The following is a 23,327-nucleotide window of genomic DNA, read 5'->3' on the forward strand; positions in this document are numbered from 1 at the left end:
CGACGTCACAGCTGCGTCACTGAACCGCCACCCAATAGAAGCGGAGGGGCGGAGATGAGCGGGAAGAAACATCCCGCCCACCTCCTTCCTTCCGCATAGCGGCCGGGAGGCAGGTAAGGAGAGGTTCCTCGTTCCTGCGGTGTCACACGGAGCGATGTGTGCTGCCGCAGGAACGAGGAACAACTTCTTTACTGCTGCAGTAACGATTTTTGGGAATGGACCCCCATGTCACCGATGAGCGATTTTGCACGTTTTTGCAACGATGCAAAATCGCTCATAGGTGTCACACGCAACGGCATCGCTAATGCGGCCGGATGTGCGTCACCAATTCCGTGACCCCAACGAGTTCGCATTAGCGATGTCATAGCGTGTAAAGCCCCCTTTAGTGACCAAATGTAAAAGTGGTGGAGGAAGGTTGATCTAAATCGACCTAGGTCTTTTTTCAACCTAAGTAACTATGTAACTATGTAAGGTCAGCCAAGGTCAAAAATACTAGAGAGTAAATCAATCACACAGCTGCCAATTATTGACATTCAGATGAGATACAACGGTCTGCTACAGTAGAGGTAGTGAATCATCCAAGTGCTTAAACCTCACTTAGGCTAAGTTCACATTTCCGTTGATTTGTATCAGTCACATGCGTCGCTTGACGCATGTGACTGATGCGCTGTTCAACGCTGTACAACGGATGACAAAGAACAGAATTCTTTGTCGGATTCCGTTGTGTGCGGGGGGCGGAGTTCTGGGGCAGAGCCGAGCGGGGGGCGGGGCCAGGCGCTGAGGATGTCAGTGGAAGTGCTGCGGTCTGCATGGCTGTGGACAGGTGAGTGTATCTGTGAGTGAGTGAGTGTGTGTATGTGCATGTATGTATGTATGTATGTATGTATGTATGTGTGTGCACATGCAAAGTGCGGGAGGGGGCGGAGCCGAGCGGGGGGCGGGGCCGGGCGCTGAGGATGTCAGTGGAAGTGCTGCGGTCTGCATGGCTGGGGACAGGTGAGTGTATCTGTGAGTGAGGAAGTGTGTGTATGTGCATGTATGTATGTATGTATGTATGTGTGTGTGTGCACATGCAAAGTGCGGGAGGGGGCGGAGCCGAGCAGGGGGCGGGGCCAGACGAGGGTGTCAGTGCTTGTCTGCATGGCTGGGGACAGGTGTGTGTGTACATACATGTGCGGAGTGCGGGAGGGGGCGGAGTCGAGCGGGGGGTGGGGCCAGGCGCTGAGGATGTCAGTAGAAGTGCTGCGGTCTGCATGGCTGGGGACAGGTGAGTGTATGTGTGAGTGAGTGTGTGTATGTGCATGTATGTATGTATGTATGTATGTGTGTGTGTGCACATGCAAAGTGCGGGAGGGGGCGGAGCCGAGCAGGGGGCGGGGCCAGACGAGGGTGTCAGTGCTTGTCTGCATGGCTGGGGACAGGTGTGTGTGTGTGTGTGTACATACATGTGCGGAGTGCGGGAGGGGGCGGGGCCGAGCGGGGAGGTGTCGGCCTCCCTGCACACGTAACCAGCCTAAATATCGGGTAACAGCAAAGCACCCGATGTTTACCTTGGTTACCCGATATTTACCTTGGTTACGGGCCTACACCGCTTAGCGCTGGCTCCTTGCACCGTAACCAGGGTAAATATCGGGTAACCAACCAAAGCTGATGACGTGTGCAGGGAGCCAGAGAGCATGCGCAGCGAAATCCGACGGATCTCGCTGCTCAAAAAACGTTACATGCTGCGTTCCTCCCGCCCGGCGGTCAGTCGTTCCACGACTGATCAGTCGGGCGGAGGGTGCAACGCAGCATCATCAGTCACAATCCGCTGCTCATACAAGTCTATGGGAGCAGCGGAATCCGCTAAACGGATTCCGCTGTTTACAAGAGCAGCGGATTGTGACTGATAGATTTTAGCGGAAATGTGAACTTAGCCTTAGGGTTACACATGTAACTGATCTTTAATTCCAACTGTTAAAGCTGTTAATGCTGGAGAGAAAAATGAAAGCACTTTAAACCTATTGTGAAAACAGTGGGCCTAATTTACCATGTGGTTGCACCTGGAATTTCGAAACATTTCTGGCTCATATTGTTGCATTGTGTCTTACGATACCGTGTGTGCGCACACTGCGGACATTATCTGCACCAAAAAAACACTCCAAAAAAACTTCATTTTTGCTGCCTTTTTTGATATGTGTTTGTTGTTAAATCAATACCTGGGAGGGCTAAAAAATGCAGGAAAAAGCTCACCAACAATGAACATGCTGCTTATTTTTTCTGCACCCAAAACTGCAAAGAAAAAAGAAGCACTTCACGATTCTCATTGACTTTCTTGGCATAAGGATAGACATGCAGATTTGAGCAACAAACTGCACAATAAACTGCACCAAATCTGCAACAAAAAACCTCAGTGTTCTCACACAATCTTAGGCCTGAAACACACATCCGTGAAAAAACACGCACGTGTGTTACGTCCGTTTTTCGGGTCCGTGTCCCGTTTTTGTGTCTGTTTTTATGGTCCGTATGGTATCTGTGTGAACTGCGTATGCTAGCCGTGTGTGCGTGTGGAATGTCCGTGTGTGCGTGTGAAACTTAACTGACGTGTGAGTGTGTTGTCCGTGTGAAATGTCCATGTGTGATGTAAAATGTAGTTGCTACATGTCGGCTGACAGCAGACAGCGACGCACGCTGAGAATGAACTCGGGTGAACTTCACCCGACTTCATCCTCATACCGCGGCTCTGTCTGTGTCGCGTCCTGATTAGCGGTCACCCGTGAAGGACTCACCGGTGACCGCTAATCCTCTGAGTGACTGAAGTGAGCAGCGCGATTAGCGCTGCCATCACTCAGGTTACCCGCGGCTAGCTGGATCCTCCACCCGTGACCACAACTCACCTGTGACTTCATCTTCAACTTGCTGTCACAGTTGGAGGATCCAGCGGTGGCCGCGAGTTACCTCAGTGACAGCTCAGCTGATTGCGCGTCTCACCTCAGTTGCAGCGTGGAGCCTGTCAGGAGCGGCGGTGTTCTTCTGCAGCTCCTGTCACCTTCATGTAGCAGAGCTGCAAGCGTCGCTGGACCTCCGTGGATTACGCCGAACATGGATGGGTATTTGGAGCATAATAAATTGGTGAACGCGGGTTTTTTGTAGTGTTTATTATTTCAAATAAAGGATTTTTTCACTGTGTGTGTTTATTTACTGTAATTTACAGATTAATCATTGGGGGTGTCTCATAGACGCCTGCAATGATTAATCTAGGACTTATTGGCAGCTATGGGCTGCCAATAACTCCTTATTACCCCGATTGCCAGTGCACCAGGGCAAATCGGGAAGAGCCGGGTAGAGTCCCAGAACTGTCGCATCTAATCTATTGTATGCGGCAATTCCGGGCGGCTGCTGGCTGATATTGTTAGGCTGGGGGGCTCCTCATAACGTGGAGCTCCCCATCCTGAGAATACCAGCCTTCAGCCGTATGACTTTACCCTGGCTGGTATCAAAATGGGGGGTCTGCAGGTCGTTTTTTTTAAATTTATTAATATATTTTTTTTACTGCACAGTATAGACCCGCCCACCGGCGGCTGGGATTGGTTGCAGTGAGACAGATGTCACTCAGCGTGGGGGCGTGTCTCACTGCAACCAATCATAGGCGCTGGTGGGTGGGGAAAGCAGGGAATATGAGATTGAATAACGAGCGGCCGGCTTTTTCAAAATAGTAAAAGCCGCCAGAGTTTATTGAACAGCTGTGCAGCGCAGCGCCGGTGATCGGTGAACAGTGAGTATGAGAGAGGGGGGAGACTAACTGACAGACTGTGAGAGAGGGACAGAAAGACAGAGAGACTGACCGACAGACAGACAGACAGACAGAGAGACCGACCGACAGACTGAGGGAGATTGACCGATATAGACAGAAAAAGAAAGAATGACCGACATCACTACAAAAAAACACAAAACTTACACGGAGCATACAGAGATGCATCCGTGTTACGTTATTGTGCGCACCAAACCATTGACTTTCATGGGGTCCGTGTGTGCGTGTTCCGTGCTGAAAACGGACATTCTTCCGTGCAAAACGGAAACACATACAGATCACGGACACACGGACCTTATGGAATCACGCACGTGTGACCTCAATGATAGATTAACATTGGTACATGTTTGTCCGTGTCTCCGGTACATACGGAAACGGGACAAATACGCACGTGTTTAACGGATGTGTGTTTCAGGCCTTAGACATATTTCTGAAGCAAAAGTGCCCAAAACTTACATGTTTCAGTTTTCCAGAATAAGAGTTATGACTTGAGCAGCATACTATTTATAACGTTGACTAGGCTGAAGCCTTGGAGCAATGCAGGAGCTAGGTGGCTGGTAATTTTGTTGCTGAGGCATTGTTACCTGTGACTTATAACTCTAAGGCCCTGTGTGCACTAGAAAAAGGATTTTTCTCAAGAAATTTCTTGGGAGTCTAAAAGATTAGCGCACTTGCGTTCAAAAAACGTACCAATAACGCACCGAAAAACACATGCATTTTTACCACGTTTTTGTGCGTTTTTTATGTGTTTTTGATGCGTTTTTTCCGCAGATTGGTCCCTGCTTTTTTTACCATTATCTATAGCAAAAAACGCAGGTACCTGCAGAAAAGAAGTGACATGCTCATTCTTTTTCTCAAGAAATTCTGCAGAAAGAATATTCTTGAGAAAAAAACGCAGTGTGCGCACAGCTAATTTTTTTTCCATAGGTTTTGCTGGGGAATGTCTGCAGAAACGTTACAACCATTTTCCCAAGGAATTTCTGCAGCAAAGATGCAAAACAAAATGCGGGTAAAAATGCAGTGTGTGCACAGGGCCTAATGGTAAAAGACACTTTGCACTCAACACCGTAGCAATATGTGTACATGAATATTTATTATAGCAGGCCCTGAGTCACACTGGGGTGCCAAGGGCCCACCAATAACATTCACTCTAGGGGCCCACAGTTCAGTCACATGCAAATATTGCATTATCCTCAGTCATAAGTTCACAGATGATTTTATATAATAAAAAGCAGGGTAGTTTGTAAAATAAATGATTGATGAGATGCTGCCTTTTTCTGTACATAGTGAATCAAGAATATTGGCCAATTACTGCTTGTACGGGAGTGAGAGGCCCACCTGGGGATTCTCCTTTCCCCCTGTGGGCCAGTCTGAGCCTGGAAAAAAAGATAAATGGCAACCAACATGTACAAGCAAGAACTAAGGAATTGAAAAGGGAAAGGAAAGGAGATTGCGCTGTAAAAAAAAGACATCAACCAGGTATGGGTGTCCGTGTGAATGCTGTACGTGGATGTCATGGCATAAACTTATACCTGTGAATTTGAGAGATGGATCCTGAGCTAACTGACAAATTGTGTTTGCAAGAGGATGACGCTGTAGTGGGGTGAAAGAGTGAGGTGCAGGAGGGGTCTAAAAATTACTTGGGGAGCACAGGAAGTCAACCAACCACTGGTATGAAGTAGTCCTCACACATATATCCTTAATTATGAATTATTTTCTTTTGAAAGGTAAAATATGAATAATTATTCCTATAAACGGCTGTTTGGATCTTTCTGGCCAGACTTTAAGGTCTGCTGGATATGTATTATTGCACAGAAGTGTTTGAAGAATTGACAGTAGCAGGGAATTCCCTGTGGTGTGAGTCACACTTCAGTTCTTTTCTATCTATTATTGTGATGTACAGTTCCCTTCCCCCTCTCAATACTTCATAGGACTCCAAACATTGTGTTCATGCAAGACACAAATTCAATAAAAGACAACTAAAATTTCCTAAGGGAATTACATATGATGTAATTTGTCAAACTATAATGAACATTTTCTGTTTTGTTGTGTCTAACTCTCAGTAGAAGGACATCATTAATTTAACATACCCACTATTTAAATGACATAATATCTCGTTAAAAGCTAATTGAATTTAACATCTTCAGTATACATTATAAAGCAAACTGAAAGCAAGCAAGTTGTGCTAATATAATATGATGAAGTAAACTGTACGGTAGAACGTCATTCCATTAGGGGAAAAAAATACCGGACAATGCAAGAATTAATTAAAGATGGCACACAGCTCCCGTATTTCTTTTTCATAAACTATATTATTGAGGTTCATTTTAATAATTCTGTTTCATTTCACTTCCTCACCACCACCACCACCACTATCTTCACATCTCTAGTCCTCTGTGTTTACAACATAATGACATCATGTGACCCTAAGGGCCCGCATGCCCATGTATAAGGACAAACTGGTTATCCATTACTAAAAGGAAGTTTACCTAATCTAAAGACCACAGCACCCTTGTTCCATACAAGCGAATGCTACTGAGTTGTAGAACCAGGAAGATATTTGTAAATTGTCTTCTTCATATTTGAGGTATATACTCTATAAAGGTTTCTTCTAAAAAAAAATTGTTCAAGTGTCATCAGTGTTTTAGATCTGTGTCATCTGTGTTTAGTCCATTTGTCAGTTCTTATCATCATCAGTGAGTGTCATATATGGAAAAATAAATACTTTACAAAGCTTCCACTACTCTTGCATGCACTGCTCTTTTGAGATCTAGCCACAGATTTTCAATCATGTTCAAATCAGGGGACTGTGATGGTCATTGTAAAACCTTTAAACTGCGCCTTTTGAGATAGTCTATTTTGTCTTTTGACTCATGTTTATGATCATTATCATTGTCTTTTCAACTTCAGCTATTTTACAGCAACATTTCTGTGAGAGAGGTTATTAGGATTGCTAGAGAGTCAAATCAGAACCCCTGTTTACTGCAAAAGACCTTCAGGAACATTTTGCAGACTCTGGAGTTCTGGTACATTGCTCTACTTTTCAGAGACACCTGCACATGTATGACATTCATAGAAGAGCCATCAGAAGAAAACCTCTCTTGCATACTCACCATAAAATTTAGCTTCAGAAGTATGCAAAATAACATCTAAACAAGCCTGATGCATTTTGGAAACAAGTCCTCTGGACCGATGAGGTTAAAATAGAACTGATCAAAGACATGTGTAGAGACAAAAAGGGCACAGAATTTCAGGAAAAGAACATATCACCAACTATTAAGTATGGGATTAGATCTTTCATGGTTTGGGGTTGTGTTGCAGCCAATGGCACAGGGAACATTTCACAGGTAGAGGGAAGAATGGATTCAATGAAATTTCAACAAATTCTTGATGCAAACATAACATTATCTGTATAAAAGCTGAAGTTGAAAAGAGGAGGACTTCTCTAAATGGATAATGATTCTAAACACACATCAAAATTCACAATAGATTACCTCAAAAGGCGCAAGCTGAAGGTTTTACAATAGCCCTCACAGTCCCCTGATCCGAACATCATTGAAAATCTGTGGCTAGACCTCAAAAGAGCAGTGTAAGCAAGACGACCCAAGAATCTCACAAAACTGGAAGACCTTTCCAAGGAAAAATGGATGAAAATCCCTCAAACAAGAATTGAAAGACTCTTGGTTGGTTGGAAATGGGTTTACAAACTGTGATACTTACCAAAGGGGGTGCGACTATGACGGGCTGCTGATAAGTCTTTGGCTTTACCCAGAAAGAAACGAGATAGGATAATGAAACTTTATATTTATTCCACATACTCTCCACTGATGTCAACACACTTCTTACATCGGTATTTCAAGTTCTGTAAACCTAGCAAAAAGAAGGATTTCAGTTGTGCCTCAAACTAGGCATCCGTAGCAGCCATGGCATCAGAAATTGTGTGAAATGTAGTACCCTTGAGGTGTTTCTTCAAGTTTGGAAACAGATGATAGTTGAAGGGAGTTAAATCTGATGAATAAGGTGGGTGGTCAACTAGTTAGGAGCCCAGCTTTGCCAGTTTTGCCATGGTCGCTTGTGCAGTGTGAGCGGAGGCGTTGTCTTGCAGGAGCAAGATTCCTTTGGACAGCTTGCCACGCCTTTTGGCTTTCAGAGCTGCCTTCAATTGGTCCAAAAGTTCAATGTAATTCCTTGCATTGATGGTGGAACCCTTTTGAAGGTAGTCCATTAGCAGCACACCCTCCTTATCCCAGAACATATACACCATCACCTTAGTGACTGATTTTTGAACTCTGAACTTGTTTGGACAAGGAGAACCACTGTGCCGCCACTCTTTTAATTGCTCCTTGTTTTCAGGGTCATACAAATAAATCCAGGTCTCATCCAGAGTGACCAGTCGATCCAGGAAGTTCTTATCAGTCCAGAAATGCTGACAAATAGACCGGGAAGTTTTCACTTGCATGCTTCTCTGATCTGTTGTCAAACATTTGGGGACTCACTTTGCAGATAGCTTCCTCTTGTCCAAATGTTCATGGATAATGACACAAACACGTTCATGGGAAATCCCCATGATGTCCCGCCACAGGGCTATGGAGTACTCGGTACCGGGCTGTATATGTACGGGGATACTTTGTCACGGGTGTGTGATGGCCGATGCCCGGTTCTGTGACCCTTGGGGTCTCTTGAATACAGGGGAGATTGAAGAGTTTATGTCGTGACGCCACTTGCGGGTTGCACTGCTGCACAGTCTATTGCCACTGGGGCTGGTGGTGATGGCAGCTTGGCTGTTGGGCCCTCCACAAGTAAGGCTGAGTCCCAGGGGGTGAATGATGGAGTTCGGCGTAGAAAGAATGGAGACCACACGATGGGAATACAGTGCAACTGGTGTTTACTCACAGTGGTGATAATGCTGGTTTACTGAGGACCGCTGGTTTCGACCCCTGATCCCTTTAGTCCCAGTGGCAGTGTGGTGACCTGGTGGCTTCTTTCCCCTCCACCTCTCACTGGGTGGAGGAACCCCGTGGCTTGGAGCATCTAGGGGTCCCCTCCTGTTTGTCGTTCAGTCTCTGGTCCGTACGGCTGGCAGTGTGAACCCTGTAGGGTCGTTGTTCTGTTCCAGTCCCTGGCTCTCTCATTACTGCTTGTGCCCCCGGATTCTTGGGTCAGTGAGGTCTTGGATGGTCCTCTCACTGTGCAGGTATGTGTCAGGTAGCCTGAAGCGTTCGCCTGACCTAGGGCCCTGTGCCCCATTGGTGCGATGGTTCCAGGGGTACCTCGTCGTACCCTCCCTGGCAACCACTCTCCTTCACCAGCTAGGTCACTGCTACTCGACCCCGTCTACAGACACATCCGTCTCTTACAACTATCACTACAGACTGAACTCCTGTCTGACTCCTCCCCCTGGTTGTTGTCTAGTCGACTGGATCGGCTCCACCCCTGGGTGGCCATCCATTGGATCCCAAACTAGTCAGTCACCAATGATTGGGAGAGGGAATCTGGGGATACTTATGTGTTTTGATGTTACTGGCACTAGTCTTCCAGGTCCCTGTGAGTAGGCCCTGCATATTTGACAGGATGCAGTACCTTGTAGTGCCCTGACAGGTTCAGGGTGCTGCATCTGCTATTGCTTTAGCTGAAATTCATCGATTCTCCAGTATGAGGTTGTGCACAGCATCGACGATCTCCGGAACAACAACCACTCTCGGTCATCCAGGACATTCCTCATCACTGGTGCTGAAGTGGCCCGTTTTAAATTTGCAACCCAGTTCTTAACTGTGAAATATGAAGGGCATTGATCCCCCAATGTCTGCGACAAATCACCATGAATATCCTTTGCGGACTTTCCTTGCAGAAACAGGAATTTTATCATTCCTCTGCTCTCAGTTGATGTGAATATCGCATTAGACTTCGCCATTTTGTTTTCCCGCATGCGTAGAACACTGTTGCCATAAGCAACAAACACAAAGTTTTGAACACATATATTAGACATATAAAGTTTTCATGTAATGTAGCATTCGTTACCATAGAAACAAAAAAATCACAAAGCTAAAGACTTATCAGCAGCCCCTCGTAGGTACTAACAATGCAGGGAGTCCAAACCTTTACATTGACGCATTGTCCTTTTTTGCTAATTTAAAATTGTAAAAGAATAATATACTTTTTTTTGCCTAAAATACAAAGGAGATGTGTCATCTTTAACTTTATAGATCATTGCCTCTTCAACTTGCTTAACTGGTCACAATAACAGTAATTTTGACCAGGGCTGGCAAAACTTTTGCATGCCACTGTACTTCTGATTTTTTTGGATACATTACCTTTATTACTCTAGAAAACTGTAATTGATTATATACAATTTAAAATGTTGATGCGTAAAAACAGATGCCACACGGATGTCACATGGACATAAGATATGGACACGCAGATGTCACACAAATTACAATATTGATGAAAATCATTATGCGCCCATCTGACCCGAACTACTTTCTATTTTTCCTGCAGAAATTGAAAGATAAGGGAAGATGCCACCCCTATGCCATCCTGCTATTTGAACAGATAACTGAAGGGTCAAAACATTGATTCTGCTTTTAAAACATTTTTAGCATCACCACTTCATGACTGTTCTGATTTAGGAAATGCCAAATCAAGCACATGATGGACCCCAAACAGTACCCTACAAACTCTATTGATAATAATGGGGCTCATTTGGTTTCTGCTCTGTTAGTCAAATTACTGGGCAAAATAGTACAGCATGCTGGCTTTTTTATTTAGAGTGTTTGATGGAATGTTTGATGGAGATGTGAATTCGGATGTAAACACACATTGATATTTATTATTGAACAATTCTATTCAATAGTCATATAGAAGTTCATTAACCATATATTTTGTTGGAAGGTTATCATAATTTACATGGCTATGTACACTATGAACAGTATGGTAATTTTCTTGTGGGCACTGTAAGAACTTATTAAAAGGGTTGGACCACAATGGAAATGTATCACTTATCTACAGGATGGGTAATAAATGACTAATCGCTGGTTGCCTGACCAACATGACCCTAAAAATCATGACAACAGCAGTACCAAGCACGAGGACAGTGAAGAATATGAAGATGACTGTAGCCTAAGGTCTATGGGGTTGACAAATAGAGCGAAATCAGACATTGATCACCTAACTGGTGTATAAGGCCTCTTTCACACATCAGTCAAAAACACACACGTTTTTCACTGAACTGTTAAAGATGCCTTTGGCCCTCTGTGTGCCGTGATTTTGACACACGTGTGTTCTCTGTGTACTATCCGTGACAGCACACGGAGGTCGGGTCACCTGCTCTTCGTGGTGCTGATGCCTCCGGGTCTGCTGTCTCCGGCCACTTCTGTCTACCCGCTGCTGTTACTTCCAGGTCGGCTGTGGAGTGCATATGCATGAGTATAATGAGTTGGCCTGGAATCAGGAGACAGCAGCACCGAAGACAGCGTCGCTGGAGACAGGTGAGTAAAAAAAATCATTTTATTCCAAAGATACGTGTTTTCTCTGGTACGTGTTACATGGGTCACATCACTGTGTGGTGGTCCGTAGGCCAGTGATGCCAGACAAAAGCGGACTTGTCTCCCTGTAGAACACATGGACACACGTGTATGCCGCTCGGAAACATGGTCACTGAGAAATCACTGATGTGTGTGGAGATACATTGATTATAATGGGTCTGCATATGTTCATGATTCTGGTACATATAAAAACTGCAACATACGTACCAGAATCACTGACGTGTGAAGGGGGCCTAAGAGATACATATTCTTTGTAGGACCTTTCCTTTAAGCTAGACAAATATTTTCTCATCTTTTACACATTTAATTTTTTTTTTTGCCAGAGGTAATATCAGATGATTACAAGTTTTTCATCTTGTGTTTTACAATTTTTCTTCTCTTGATCTTCTGTTTTCAGGTTCTTCAAAAGCTTGGAAAAGCAGACGAAACAAAAGATGTGCAGTTTGAGGAATATGTGCAGAACTTCAAAAGACAAGAGGTAAGATGTCTATTTTACTGTAAGCATCAGTAGATACAGATAGATGCAATCCAATCCTACCAACCAGTCAGCATTGTCCCAATTTTTATTCTAAATAGAGCAGAGCAGAATACAGCAAAAAAGACAAAACGAAAAACAACGTTATTAAATGTAGAAAATGGTGGTATTTTTTATATAATTTATTCCTACTTGTTGGAGCTGCTAACCACTATTCTTCTCCTGAGATTTTACATGATGTAGCTTTTAGACTTTTATAAGTTGACAGCTTGTCACATTGAGTTCTTAGGGAATGCACAGTAACATGATGTGGCAGTAGGCCTCTGCCCAGAGCTGAAGTTTGCTTATGGGCCGCCTTAGAAATCACTTACAAACTCTGATTGTAACTACTGTAAAGTTTGTTACCATGTATGTTTGACGAGTATAGAGCATGTAGCTACTAAATAGCAATTAGGGAGGAGAATCTTCCAAAAGACCATGGATATCCCAAAGAGCATGGGTATGAAAACAAAAGTGGAACCATAAATGCGGCTGTCATGCACGGTGCGGATCCAGGTTTACATATCACTACTTGTTTGGACTCTGTACACACTTCCAACAAGCAACCTGGTTTCTGTAAGTAGCTCTGTTCTGTCTGTTGTTTTATTCATCTCTATTTCTGGCACTTTAGAAGTTAATGCCTCCTGGAGCAAGGGCTGGCTTCTCAGTGTACTAGGTTTGCTATTCACCATTTACAGCTGTACTCCTCCTACTTAAATCTGGAGAGTTTTCTGTGCCCTCGCCAAAGATAGTTTCTTCTTGCAGTAGTGAAATCCCAGCGTCCGAGGCATTCCTCTGTTTGGTGACCAGCTGTTGTTTGCTCTTTTTGAGAGTTTCCTGGTGTGCATTACTCTTACCCCTTTTGGTTTATTCCCTCCGGTGTCGTTTTGTCTCTCCTCTGTGGTTATTTGCGGTGTGAGTGCATCAGTCTTATCCCCTCGTCTGTGTCTTTGGGAGTTTTTTACTTTGTCTCCTGCCCTACCCAGGGTTGGTTGTCCAGGAAGAGATATTAGGACAGGGTCAGACAGGAGACAGGGCCAGGGTGGTGACCTGGACCTCCTTACCATCATAGGTACCTCCAGGGTCAGGGTGAGCACAGTCTTAGGGCCAGCTTAGCACCCCCTGACAGCGACTCAGTTTGATATTTTCTCTGAGTCCCCTTCTTTTCTATTTGTACCATTGTCTCTGTGAGCTTGTGTTATATATTTTAGATGATTTACTTCTTGTTACACTATAACTGTAATGATTTTCTATTCCTTCCCATTTTGCATTCGCACCTCTAGTGTTTCTTCTAATATAACTTTCATAAACTTTACACCGCACATGTCATATCTGATAAATTTCAGGATAAGTTGTAGTGTGTCTACATATGGAGTAAAGGCCCAGTCACACTAAACAACTTACCAGCGATCCCAACAACGATACAACCTGATAGGGATCGCTGGTAACTTGCTAGGAGGTCGCTGGTGAGATGTCACACTAAGCAACGCTCCAGCGATCCCACCAGCAACCTGACCTGCAGGGATCGCTGGAGCGTCGCTACACATGGAAGCATGCTGCGCTTGGTAACTAAGGTAAATATCGGGTAACCAACCCGATATTTACCTTGGTTACCAGCGCACACCGCTTAGCGCTGGCTCCCTGCACACCTAGCCACAGTACACATCGGGTTAATTACCCGATGTGTACTCTACTACGTGTGCAGGCAGCAGGAGCCGGCTTCTGCGGACACGGTAACCACGGTAAACATCGGGTAACCAAGAAGCCCTTACCTTGGTTACCCGATATTTACCTTCGTTACCAGCATCCGCCGGCTCCCTGCTCACTGCACATTTAGTTGTTGCTCTGTCGCTGTCACACACAGCGATGTGTGCTTCACAGCAGGAGAGCAACAACTAAAAAATGGTCCAGGACATTCAGCAACAACCAACGACCTCACAGCAGGGGCCAGGTTGTTGCTGGATGTCACACACAGCAACATCGCTAGCAAGTTGTGCCTCAGCAGCGATGTTGCTAGCGATGTTGCTTAGTGTGATGGTACCTTTACGCTATTTCAGGCCAATATATTTTATCCTGCATTTATCTCTAGTTGTCTCCTCTACAAGTTCTATCTCTAATTTATATTCAGTTGTTTCTGAGCTAGTGTATGGAGACTAGCTGTATGATGTCTGGTTTACACAGTTCAAATAGATATGAGGGATTCCTGTTCTCCTGTCTAAATACAGAAAATGTCCAGAAGTAGCGGCGGCATGGATTACATTATACAGCATTATTGAGAAGTGTAGATGTGAATACAGCTCTGGGCCGAGGTACAACACTCACTATTAAGCAGCAGTCCATCTCTCTGCTCCTCTACTTATATAATTAATATGGTTGAAAAAGAGAGTTAACCCCTTCATCCCCAAACCTCTTTTTACCATCATGAACAGGCCATTTTTTTCCATTCTGACAAGTGTCACTTTATGATGTAATATCTCTGGAACGCTTCAACGATCCCAGTGATTCTGAGATTGTTTTTTCCGTGACATTGTAGTCATGATAGTGGTAAATTTAGGACAACTTTTTTTTACCTTTATTTTTGAAAATATTGAAAATTTGGCAATTTTCAAATTTTTAATTTTTATGCTCTTAAACCAGTGAGTTATGTCACACAAAACACTTACTAAATAACATTTCCCACATGTGTACTTTACACCAGCGCAATTTTTGAAACATCTTTTTTTTTGTAAAGAACTTAGAAGGTATTCAAAATTTATCAGCAATTTCTGATTTTTCTAACAAAATTTAAAAACCATTTCTTTGGGGACCACATAAAATTTGAGTGACTTTAAGATGCCTAGGTGACAGAAAATAATCAAAAGTGACACCATTCTAAAAACTGCCCCCCCCTCAAAGAGCTAAAAACCACATCCAAGAAGTTCATTAACCCTTTAGGTGCTTCGCAGAATCTAAAGCAGTGTGGAAGGAAAATAATTAAAATTTTACCTTTTCCTACTAAAATGTTACTGTAGCCCCAAGTTTTGCATTTTCACAAGGATAATAAAAGAAAATGCACCTTAAAATGTCTTGTGTAATTTTTGTATGAGTACAGCGATATCCAATGTGTGCTGGAAATCTACTGCTTGGGCATATGGCAGGGATCGGAAGGGAAGAAGCGCCATTTGGATTTTAGAGCGCAAAATTGTCTTGAATAATTAGCGGATCCCATGTTGCATTTGGAGACCCCCTGAGATGCCTAAACAGTGGAGCTCCCCCACAAGTGACCCCATTTTGTAAACTAGAACCCTCAAGAAATGTATCTAGATGTTTGGAAATCACCTTGAACCACCAGGTGCTTCACAGAATTTTATAACGTTAATATATGAAAATGAAAATATACATTTATTAAGCACAAAAACATTGCTTTAACCAGGAGACAATGAACCACTCAATATGTTATGCCCTTTGTCCTGAGTACACCGATACCTAATATGTGGTCGAAAACTACTTTTGAGGCACAGTAAAAAGTGAAGAATAGAAAGAGTGCCAAATTTGACTGCAGATTTAGTTGGATTGGTTTGCGGGTGCCATATCACATCATGTCATTAGCAAAGCCCCTGAGGTGCCTAAATAGTGGAGCTCCCCTACAATGACCCCATTTTGGAAACTAGACACGTCAAGGACATAATCTAGATGTTTGGTAAGCACCTTGACCCCCCAGATGCTTCACAGAATTGTATAACAATTAGCTGTGAAAATTAAAAAATACATTTTTAACCAGAAAAATGTTGCTTAAACCAAAAATGTTTCATTTTCACAAGGATAACAGGAGATAATGGACCATACAATTTGTTGTGCAATTTCTTCTAAGTACGCCAATACACCATATGTTGTCAAAAACTACTTTTATGCACAATACAGAGCGCCATATTTATGTTCAGATTTAGTTGGACTGGTTTGCAGGTGCCATGTTACATTGGCAGAGCCCCTGAGGTGCCAGAACAGCAGAAATCACCCACAAGAGACCCCATTTTACAAACTGCACCCCTCAATGCATTCATCTAAGGGTGGAATTAGCATATTGACACTGAACAGAAAATGTTATACTATTGGGTGGTGAAAAAAAAATAATTAAATTTTTACAACTAAAATATTGTATTAACCTTTCCAATTTTTCCAAAATTTCCAATTTTCACAAGGGGAATAGGTAAAAAAGGTCTCATAATATGACACAATTTCTCCTGAATGTGGCAATACCTCACATGTGACTGTACAGTACGGTTTTGCTGTACCGTAGGGTTTGGGTGGAAAGGAGCGGCATTTGATTTTTGGAGCACAGATTTTCCTAGAATAGTTTGCAGACTCCATTTGCAGAGCACCTAAGTGCCAGAACAGCAGAAACACTCTCAAGAGACCACATTTTGGTGAATAAACCCCTCTGGGAGTTCATCTACTGGTGTAGTGACAATTTAGTTTTTAAATAACACCCATGGAGACAAACATAATGAATGCTGTAGAATTAAAAATTGCAAATAAGCCCTTGTTGTGCCCAGTACTTTGTAGTGCCCGTACATTGTGCCAAGCTTGTGCTTCTGGAAACCTGCACCCATTAAATTAAGTAGGCTCTCCTTACTACAACAATGCCAAACATGTGGACGTTAAAGGGAATCTGTCACCAGGTTTTTGCCACCTAATTTGAGAGCAGCATATCATGGGAGAAGAGACCCTGATTTCAGCAGGGTTTCATTTACTGAGCTGCTTAGTGTAGTTTTGATAAAACCACTGTTTAATCACCAGTAAATTACCATCAGAGGACTACTTGGCGTGCTGCCAGATAGTCCAGAATATTCATAATCTCTGTATAATTGCTAGATATGCAGCAGAGAAAACATTGATTTTATCAAAATGACAGCGAACAGCTCAGTAAGTGACACATCGCTTGAATCAGGGTCTCTATCTCTATATTATGCTGCTCTCAGATGAAGCATTAAAAACCTTGTGACAGATTCAATTTAATTGTGGTTTAGACATATTGTGAGGCTTAGAAGAGAGGGGTAGATTTGGATTTGAAAGTTCCGATTTTGCTGGATTTTTTTCTTGAGTTGAGGAGCCATAGCGCTTTTCCAGAGACTTTTTTTCTACCAGTAACGTGGAAAAGCTCTATATTTCCATTAACAGATGACAGACCTGAGTGGGGACTTCTGTTTTTGTGGCTATTTGGTGGCAATTTGAGATACAGAACAATTTGGATCAGTTCACATTTTTCCTGTGCACTATGCTGAGCACTTATACCTGGGTTTCCATTTACATCTCCAAAATACATGATTCAGATGAAACTCTCAATAGATTAATTTACTAATGAGGCAGCAGAGTTAAGCCTGCTTTACACGAGACGACCGATTGTGCGATAGCATGATCGATCGTACCCACCCCCGTCGTTTTTGCGTCACGGGCAATTAGTTGCCCGTGGCGCACAAACTCGTTTAAACCCCATCACACGTACTTACCTTCCGGACGACCTCGCTGTGGGCGACGAACGTCCACTTCCTGGAGTGGGAGGGACGTTCGGCGTCACTACAGTGAATTTTTCATTGGGAATTTTACCTGTTTTCAGAGATTTACACAAAGTATAAGCACTTTAAGTATAACTACAGTATAAGCGCTCAGCATAAAGTGCAGGATAAATATGAGCTGAGCCTTAGGGGCCCTTTGCACTCTACGACATCGCAGGTGCGATGTCAGTGGGGTCAAATAGAAAGTGACGCACATCCGGCGTCGCTCTCGTCTCGACATCGTAGTGTGTAAATCCTTTATGATACGATTAACGAGCGCAAAAGCGTCGTAATCGTATCATTGGTGTAGCGTCGGTCATTTCCATTAATTGGGAAATACCGATGTTATGATGTTGTTCCTCGTTCCTGCGGCAGCACACATCGCGGTGTGTGACACCGCAGGAGCGAGGAACATCTCCAACCTGCGTCCTGCAGCTCACGCCGGCTATGCGGAAGGAAGGAGGTGGGCGGGATGTTTACGTCCCGCTCATCTTCGCCCCTCCGCTTCTATTGGCTGCCTGCCGTGTGACGTCGCTATGACGCCGCACGACCCACCCCCTTAATAAGGAGGCGGTTCGCCGGCCAGAGCGACATCGCAGGGCAGGTGAGTGCATGTGAAGCTGCCGTAGCGATAATGTTCGCTACGTTTAGCTATGATATCGCAGCTGCGACGGGGGTGGGGACTATCGCGCACGGCATCGCAGCATCGGCTTGCGATGTCGTAGTGTGCAAAGTGCCCCTTAGGCCGGTTTCAGACGTCCGTGTTTAATCAGGTACAAGTCACACGCATGTGTCGCTGGCGGTGGCGCAGACCACGACAAGGGGAAGCTACTCGAGACACTCGGATCCGGGATCGTGGCTGTGCCTCGAGTGGCAGCCAGATCCGGGACTCTTGCAGCAGCCCGTCGCCCACAACTTAATAAAGAGGGGGTATTTACAGGGGAAGAGTTTGTCAGTGATGCCACCCGTGGGTTGCGGTGATGCACCGCCGCTGCCTTGGTATGGGGCACCCAGGGCTGATAGACCAGGGCAGCAGGATAGTATCCCCTCCACTGGCGAGTTACAACCCTGCCCCGGTCCACTTAAGGTCTCTCACAACCGAATCTCCGTCGCCTTTGGCCCTGCTCTGCCGTCTGCCACCTAGTCAGCTCAGGCAGTCCGGGAGCTACAACCCCCGACTACCACTTCACTCCTCTCCCTTCCACTGTCTACTACACACTTTCTCCACAACTCGACTGACGTGTTCCCTCCCCTGACACATCAGGACCCCTCGGTGGGCGTCACCATCTGCCTGGCCCCGTCCACTGGTGTGTCCCTATTGTCCGGGGGGTGACTAGGCATTATGGCTGGTGTTTGTACCTGTGTGTGGGGTTGTGTTGGTAGGACAAGGAGGAGAGAGTCCTGCACCTGAAAGATGGATGCAGTCTCCTGTGACAACCTGATTTTGTCAGGGCGTCACACATGGCTATGGTCATACGTGTGTCATACGCGTGACATCCGTGTTTGCATACGTGTGACAAGTACCTGAGAAAACACGGGTCTGTGAAGTAAAAAGATTTTCTATATTCACCAGTATCCAGCGCTGTTTTCTTCGGCTGTACTGCCTCCCACTCCTGACCACCGCTCATAATATTCATTGATTATTCACCGCACTCAGCACTTGGAAGCCGGAGCATCGTGGAGACAGCGCTGGGTACAGAACCACAGAGAACAGCATCGCGGGGACAGGTGAGTATTCTGCAAGCACAGTGACAACCAGGAGGTCATTGGAGTTCCCAATGAACTCTGATGACATCCCGATGACCCCCGTGACACCCGCGCTACAGCTTCACGGGTCCATCAGAATTCATTGGGAACTGTGATGAGTCCCCGATGCTGTCCCTGCGATGATCCGGCTTCCAGGTTCTCACTACACACACAGACACACACACACACACACACACTGCTGCAAACTCACCCAGCGGATGCATTCCTCGCCACTGAAGTCCTGCTTCCAGCTCCACAGGGCACTGAATATTCAGTGAGTATAATGAGCGGGGGTCAGGAGCGGGTGGCAACAGAGCCGAAGACAGCATCGCTGGATACAGGTAAATATAGAAAATATTTTTTTTAAAAAGACCCGTGTTTTCTCCGGTACGTGTCACACTGATGTCACACGGATCACATCAGTGTGTGATCCGTGTAACATCCATGCTGCTGGAGAAAAAACGGACATGTCTCCGTGTGTGCATGCGGGGTCATGAGCAGTTAAAGAATTGGTTTTATTTATTTATTTTTTACATTGTTCACCGTGCGGTATAAATGATTAGGTGGCCTTAGCCTCAGGTCTGTATGGTTAAGTGATACCAAATTCATACTTTTTTTTGGAAAACACAATGAAAAATTCAAAACACCCACATAAGCTGCAAATAAGAATCCTGGTGAGTACCTAGGATCAGTAAGATGTAGAACGGGACATGAAAATCCCACACGTATCGCTGCACGCAGGTGGCTTCATCAGGCTCAGGCCTTTGTATTTTTCATTGTGTTTTCCATAGTCCTTGCCACAGGGCTTCATTCTATGTTTGTCGTACTTGCATTAGGTCTTGTTGCCTTTTTAGGGCTCATTAGCATGTCTTATACAGGCTCGGCACTATTTTGCTGATTTTATCATGTTATTGTATATCCTCTTTCTTACATCCATACCGGCTTATCACAGTATGTTAGCCTCATTTGGTTTTTGGTATATTGCAATAGCTGCTATGGGGGTGTTCCATTCCTGAGGCCATTTTAGTACTTGTTTTAATGTTATTAATGAGTGTTTTTTGTTATCAATAAAATGTTGTATTTTTTTCTCAGATATAGTGTGCTCGTTTCTATTCTTAATCTTTTTCATGTTTACCATTGTACCTTCCACTAGCATGGAACACCTTTTTGATTATTCTTAATATTGCTGTGCTGCTCTCTCTCCATATAGAGCCATTCTGTTATTTAGTCTGTGATCTACAAGTACACCCAGATCCTTCTTTACAAGTGAGTCTCCAAGTTTCACTCCCCCTAGAACATACAGTATGATGCCCACATATTAACACTGCCCATGTGCATCACTTTCCATTTCTGCCACATGGATGCCAAACATTCAGTTTGTTCAAGTCATATCTTTGTATTAGAAGTTAATTATTTGTTTGAATTTCACATTACTTTATGTGGGAGACAAAACTTTTGTCTTGACAAAATCTGACCTTTCTGTGTTCATTAAATGATCAATATTTCAGCTTTGCAACAAGTTTATTTTCATAACCTAAACTAAATTTGGGAGGGTTTCCGCTTTCAAAAGAGTAATTTTTAAAACCAATGGAGGAATTTAAAGTCAGGTTATAAGCTTTTATTTACATAACATGGACAAGCGACAGAACTTCTGTTAGGTACTGTATACTGGGGCACGGCAGTAATTGGGCTGAGTGTCTTAAAGTGTAACCGTCATTTTAATTTTTATTTAATAAATCAATAGTGCATATGAAATTAAGGAATTTTGTAATATATCTCATCAGAGAAATCTGCTTCTTTCTCATTCATTCTCAAAATTCTCAATTCTGAGGTGAAATCTGTATTCAGTGAAGATTTTCCCATTACTGAGATAGGAAATGGCAACTGTTACTGATGAGATTCTAGGGAGAAGAGAAGGGAGGAGCTAGAGGAAGAGGAGGAGGTAGAGACAGGGGAAGGAGCTGGAGGCAGAGGGTGGAGATAGAGGCAGAGGGTGGAGATAGAGGCAGAGGGTGGAACTAGAGACAGAGGAAGGATTTAGAGGCAGAGGGAGGAGCTAGAGGCAGAGGGTGGAGATAGAGGAAAAGAGGAGACAGGAAGGAGCTAGAGACAGAGGGAGGAGCTAGAGGCAGAGAGTGGAGGTACAGACAGAGGAAGGAGCTAGAGGCATAGGGTGGCGATACAGGCAGAAGGACTAACTAGAGACAGAAAAAGGAGATAGAGGCAGACGGAGGCGCTAGAGGCAGAGGGTGGAGCTAGAGACAGAGGAAAGAGCTAAAGGCAGAGGGTGGAGATAAAGGCAGAGGGAGGAGCTAAAGGCAGAGTGGAGATAGAGGCAGAGGGAAGAACTAGAGACAGAGAAAGGAGCTAGAGGCAGAGGGTGGAGATACAGACAGAGAAAGGAGCTAGAGGCAGAGGGTGGAGCTAGCGACAGAGGAAGAAGCTTGAGGCAGAGGGGGGAGATAGAGGCAGAGGGAGGAGCTAAAGACATGAAGATGCTAAAGGCAGAGGGTGGAGATAGAGGCAGAAGAAGGAGCTAGAGGCAGAGAGTGGAGATAGAGGCAGAGGGAAGAACTAGAGACAGAGAAAGGATCTAGAGGCAGAGGGTGGAGATAGAAACAGAGGAAGGAGCTAGAGGCAGAGAGAAGAGCTAGAGGCAGAGGGAGGAGCTAGAAGCAGAGGGTGGAGATAGTAGAAGAGAGAGGAGACAAGAAAGACCTAAAGGCAGAGGGTGGAGCTAGAGATAGAGGAAGGAGCTTGAGTCAGAGGGTGGAGATAGAGGCAGAGAGAGGAGCTAAAGACAGGTAGGAGCTAGAGGCAGAGGGTGGCGATACAGGCAGAAGGACTAATTAGAGACAGAGAAAGGAGCTAGAGGCAGACGGAGGAGCTAGAGGCACAGGGTGGAGCTAGAGACAGAGGAAAGAGCTAAAGGCAGAGGGTGGAGATAGAGACAGAGGGCGGAGCTAAAGACAGGAAGGTGCTAGAGGCAGAGGGTGGAGATAGAGGCAGAAGAAGGAGCTAAAGGCAGAGAGGGGAGATAGAGGCAGAGGGAAGAACTAGAGACAGAGAAAGGAGCTAGAGGCAGAGGGTGGAGATACAGACAGAGGAAGGAGCTAGAGGCAGAGGGTGGAGCTAGAGACAGAGAAAGAAGCTTGAGGCAGAGGGGGGAGATAGAGGCAGAGGGAGGAGCTAAAGACATGAAGACGCTAGAGACAGAGGGTGGAGATAGATGCATTAGAAGGAGCTAAAGGCAGAGAGTGGAGCTAGAGGCAGAGGGAAGAACTAGAGACAGAGGAAGGAGCTAGAGGCAGAGGGTGGCGATAGAAACAGAGGAAGGTGCTGGAAGCAGAGGGTGGAGATAGAGGAAGATGGAGGAGACATGAAAGAGCTAGAGGCAGAGGGTGTAGATAGAGGCAGAGGGAGGAACTAGAGGCAGAGTATGTACATAGTCAACGGAGGAGACAGAGAAAGGAGATAGATGCAGAGGGAGGAGCTAGAGGCTGAGGGAGGAGCTAGAGCAGAGCTCCTCTCTCCTTCTCCCCCTCCTGTTTGCATAGAATCTTATTAAATTGCCATCTCCTATCTCAGTAATGTAACATTCTATATTCAGTGAATACAGATTTTACCAGTGACTTGAGAATGTTGAGAATGTCTAATCGGTCCGAGAGGAGGAAGAAGCAGATTCCGCTGATAGGCTATATTAAAAAGTTGCTTATTTTCATGTGTGCTATTGATTTACTGTATGCAATAAAAATGAAAAAGAAGGTAACTTTTTCGCATTGATTTTACTTTGTTTTGCTCAGACTATTGATATAGGAGGTAGAGGCAGAGGGTGTTCCTCTCTGTTCCTCTCATCTTCACCATCCCCACCCTGTAACCTTCAATCGTCAGCATCCATCTGATCCTTCGGTGAGCTAACCACTCATCTTAGTTTCATCCAGTCAGATTTCAGAGTGATGAATTCAAGAGATAGGGGAGAGGAGAAGTGGCTCATAAGTGGAGACAGATGTATATTTCTTTAATAAAAGATATTACAATATTTTTTACATTTACTTGGAGTATAGAATTATGCAAAGTTTGTTGAAAAATTCTGTGACCATTTCACTTCTGTTACACACCTCGACATATATTTAAAGGTACTCGATTCTTTATTTATTCTTTATTTACTCCTCTACATCTGTAGGAAAGCTTTGTTAGATGTAGTA

At 44.5% G+C, this 23,327-nt stretch overlaps 1 protein-coding gene across 6 annotated transcripts in view; it reads left to right on the top strand.

The window, feature by feature from the left end:
• The window catches only part of AMPH (amphiphysin), a 360,005-nt gene that overhangs the window by 124,741 nt on the left and 211,937 nt on the right, over positions 1–23,327 (top strand). For all 6 annotated transcript variants that reach the window (XM_075315119.1, XM_075315120.1, XM_075315115.1 and 3 more), the window contains exon 2: positions 11,729–11,809. In XM_075315119.1, coding sequence (XP_075171234.1) covers positions 11,729–11,809 — 81 coding nt within the window. The remainder of the gene's footprint in view (positions 1–11,728; positions 11,810–23,327) is intronic.

This window comes from Anomaloglossus baeobatrachus, chromosome 6, assembly GCF_048569485.1.
Source record: "Anomaloglossus baeobatrachus isolate aAnoBae1 chromosome 6, aAnoBae1.hap1, whole genome shotgun sequence".
Taxonomy (NCBI): domain Eukaryota; kingdom Metazoa; phylum Chordata; class Amphibia; order Anura; family Aromobatidae; genus Anomaloglossus; species Anomaloglossus baeobatrachus.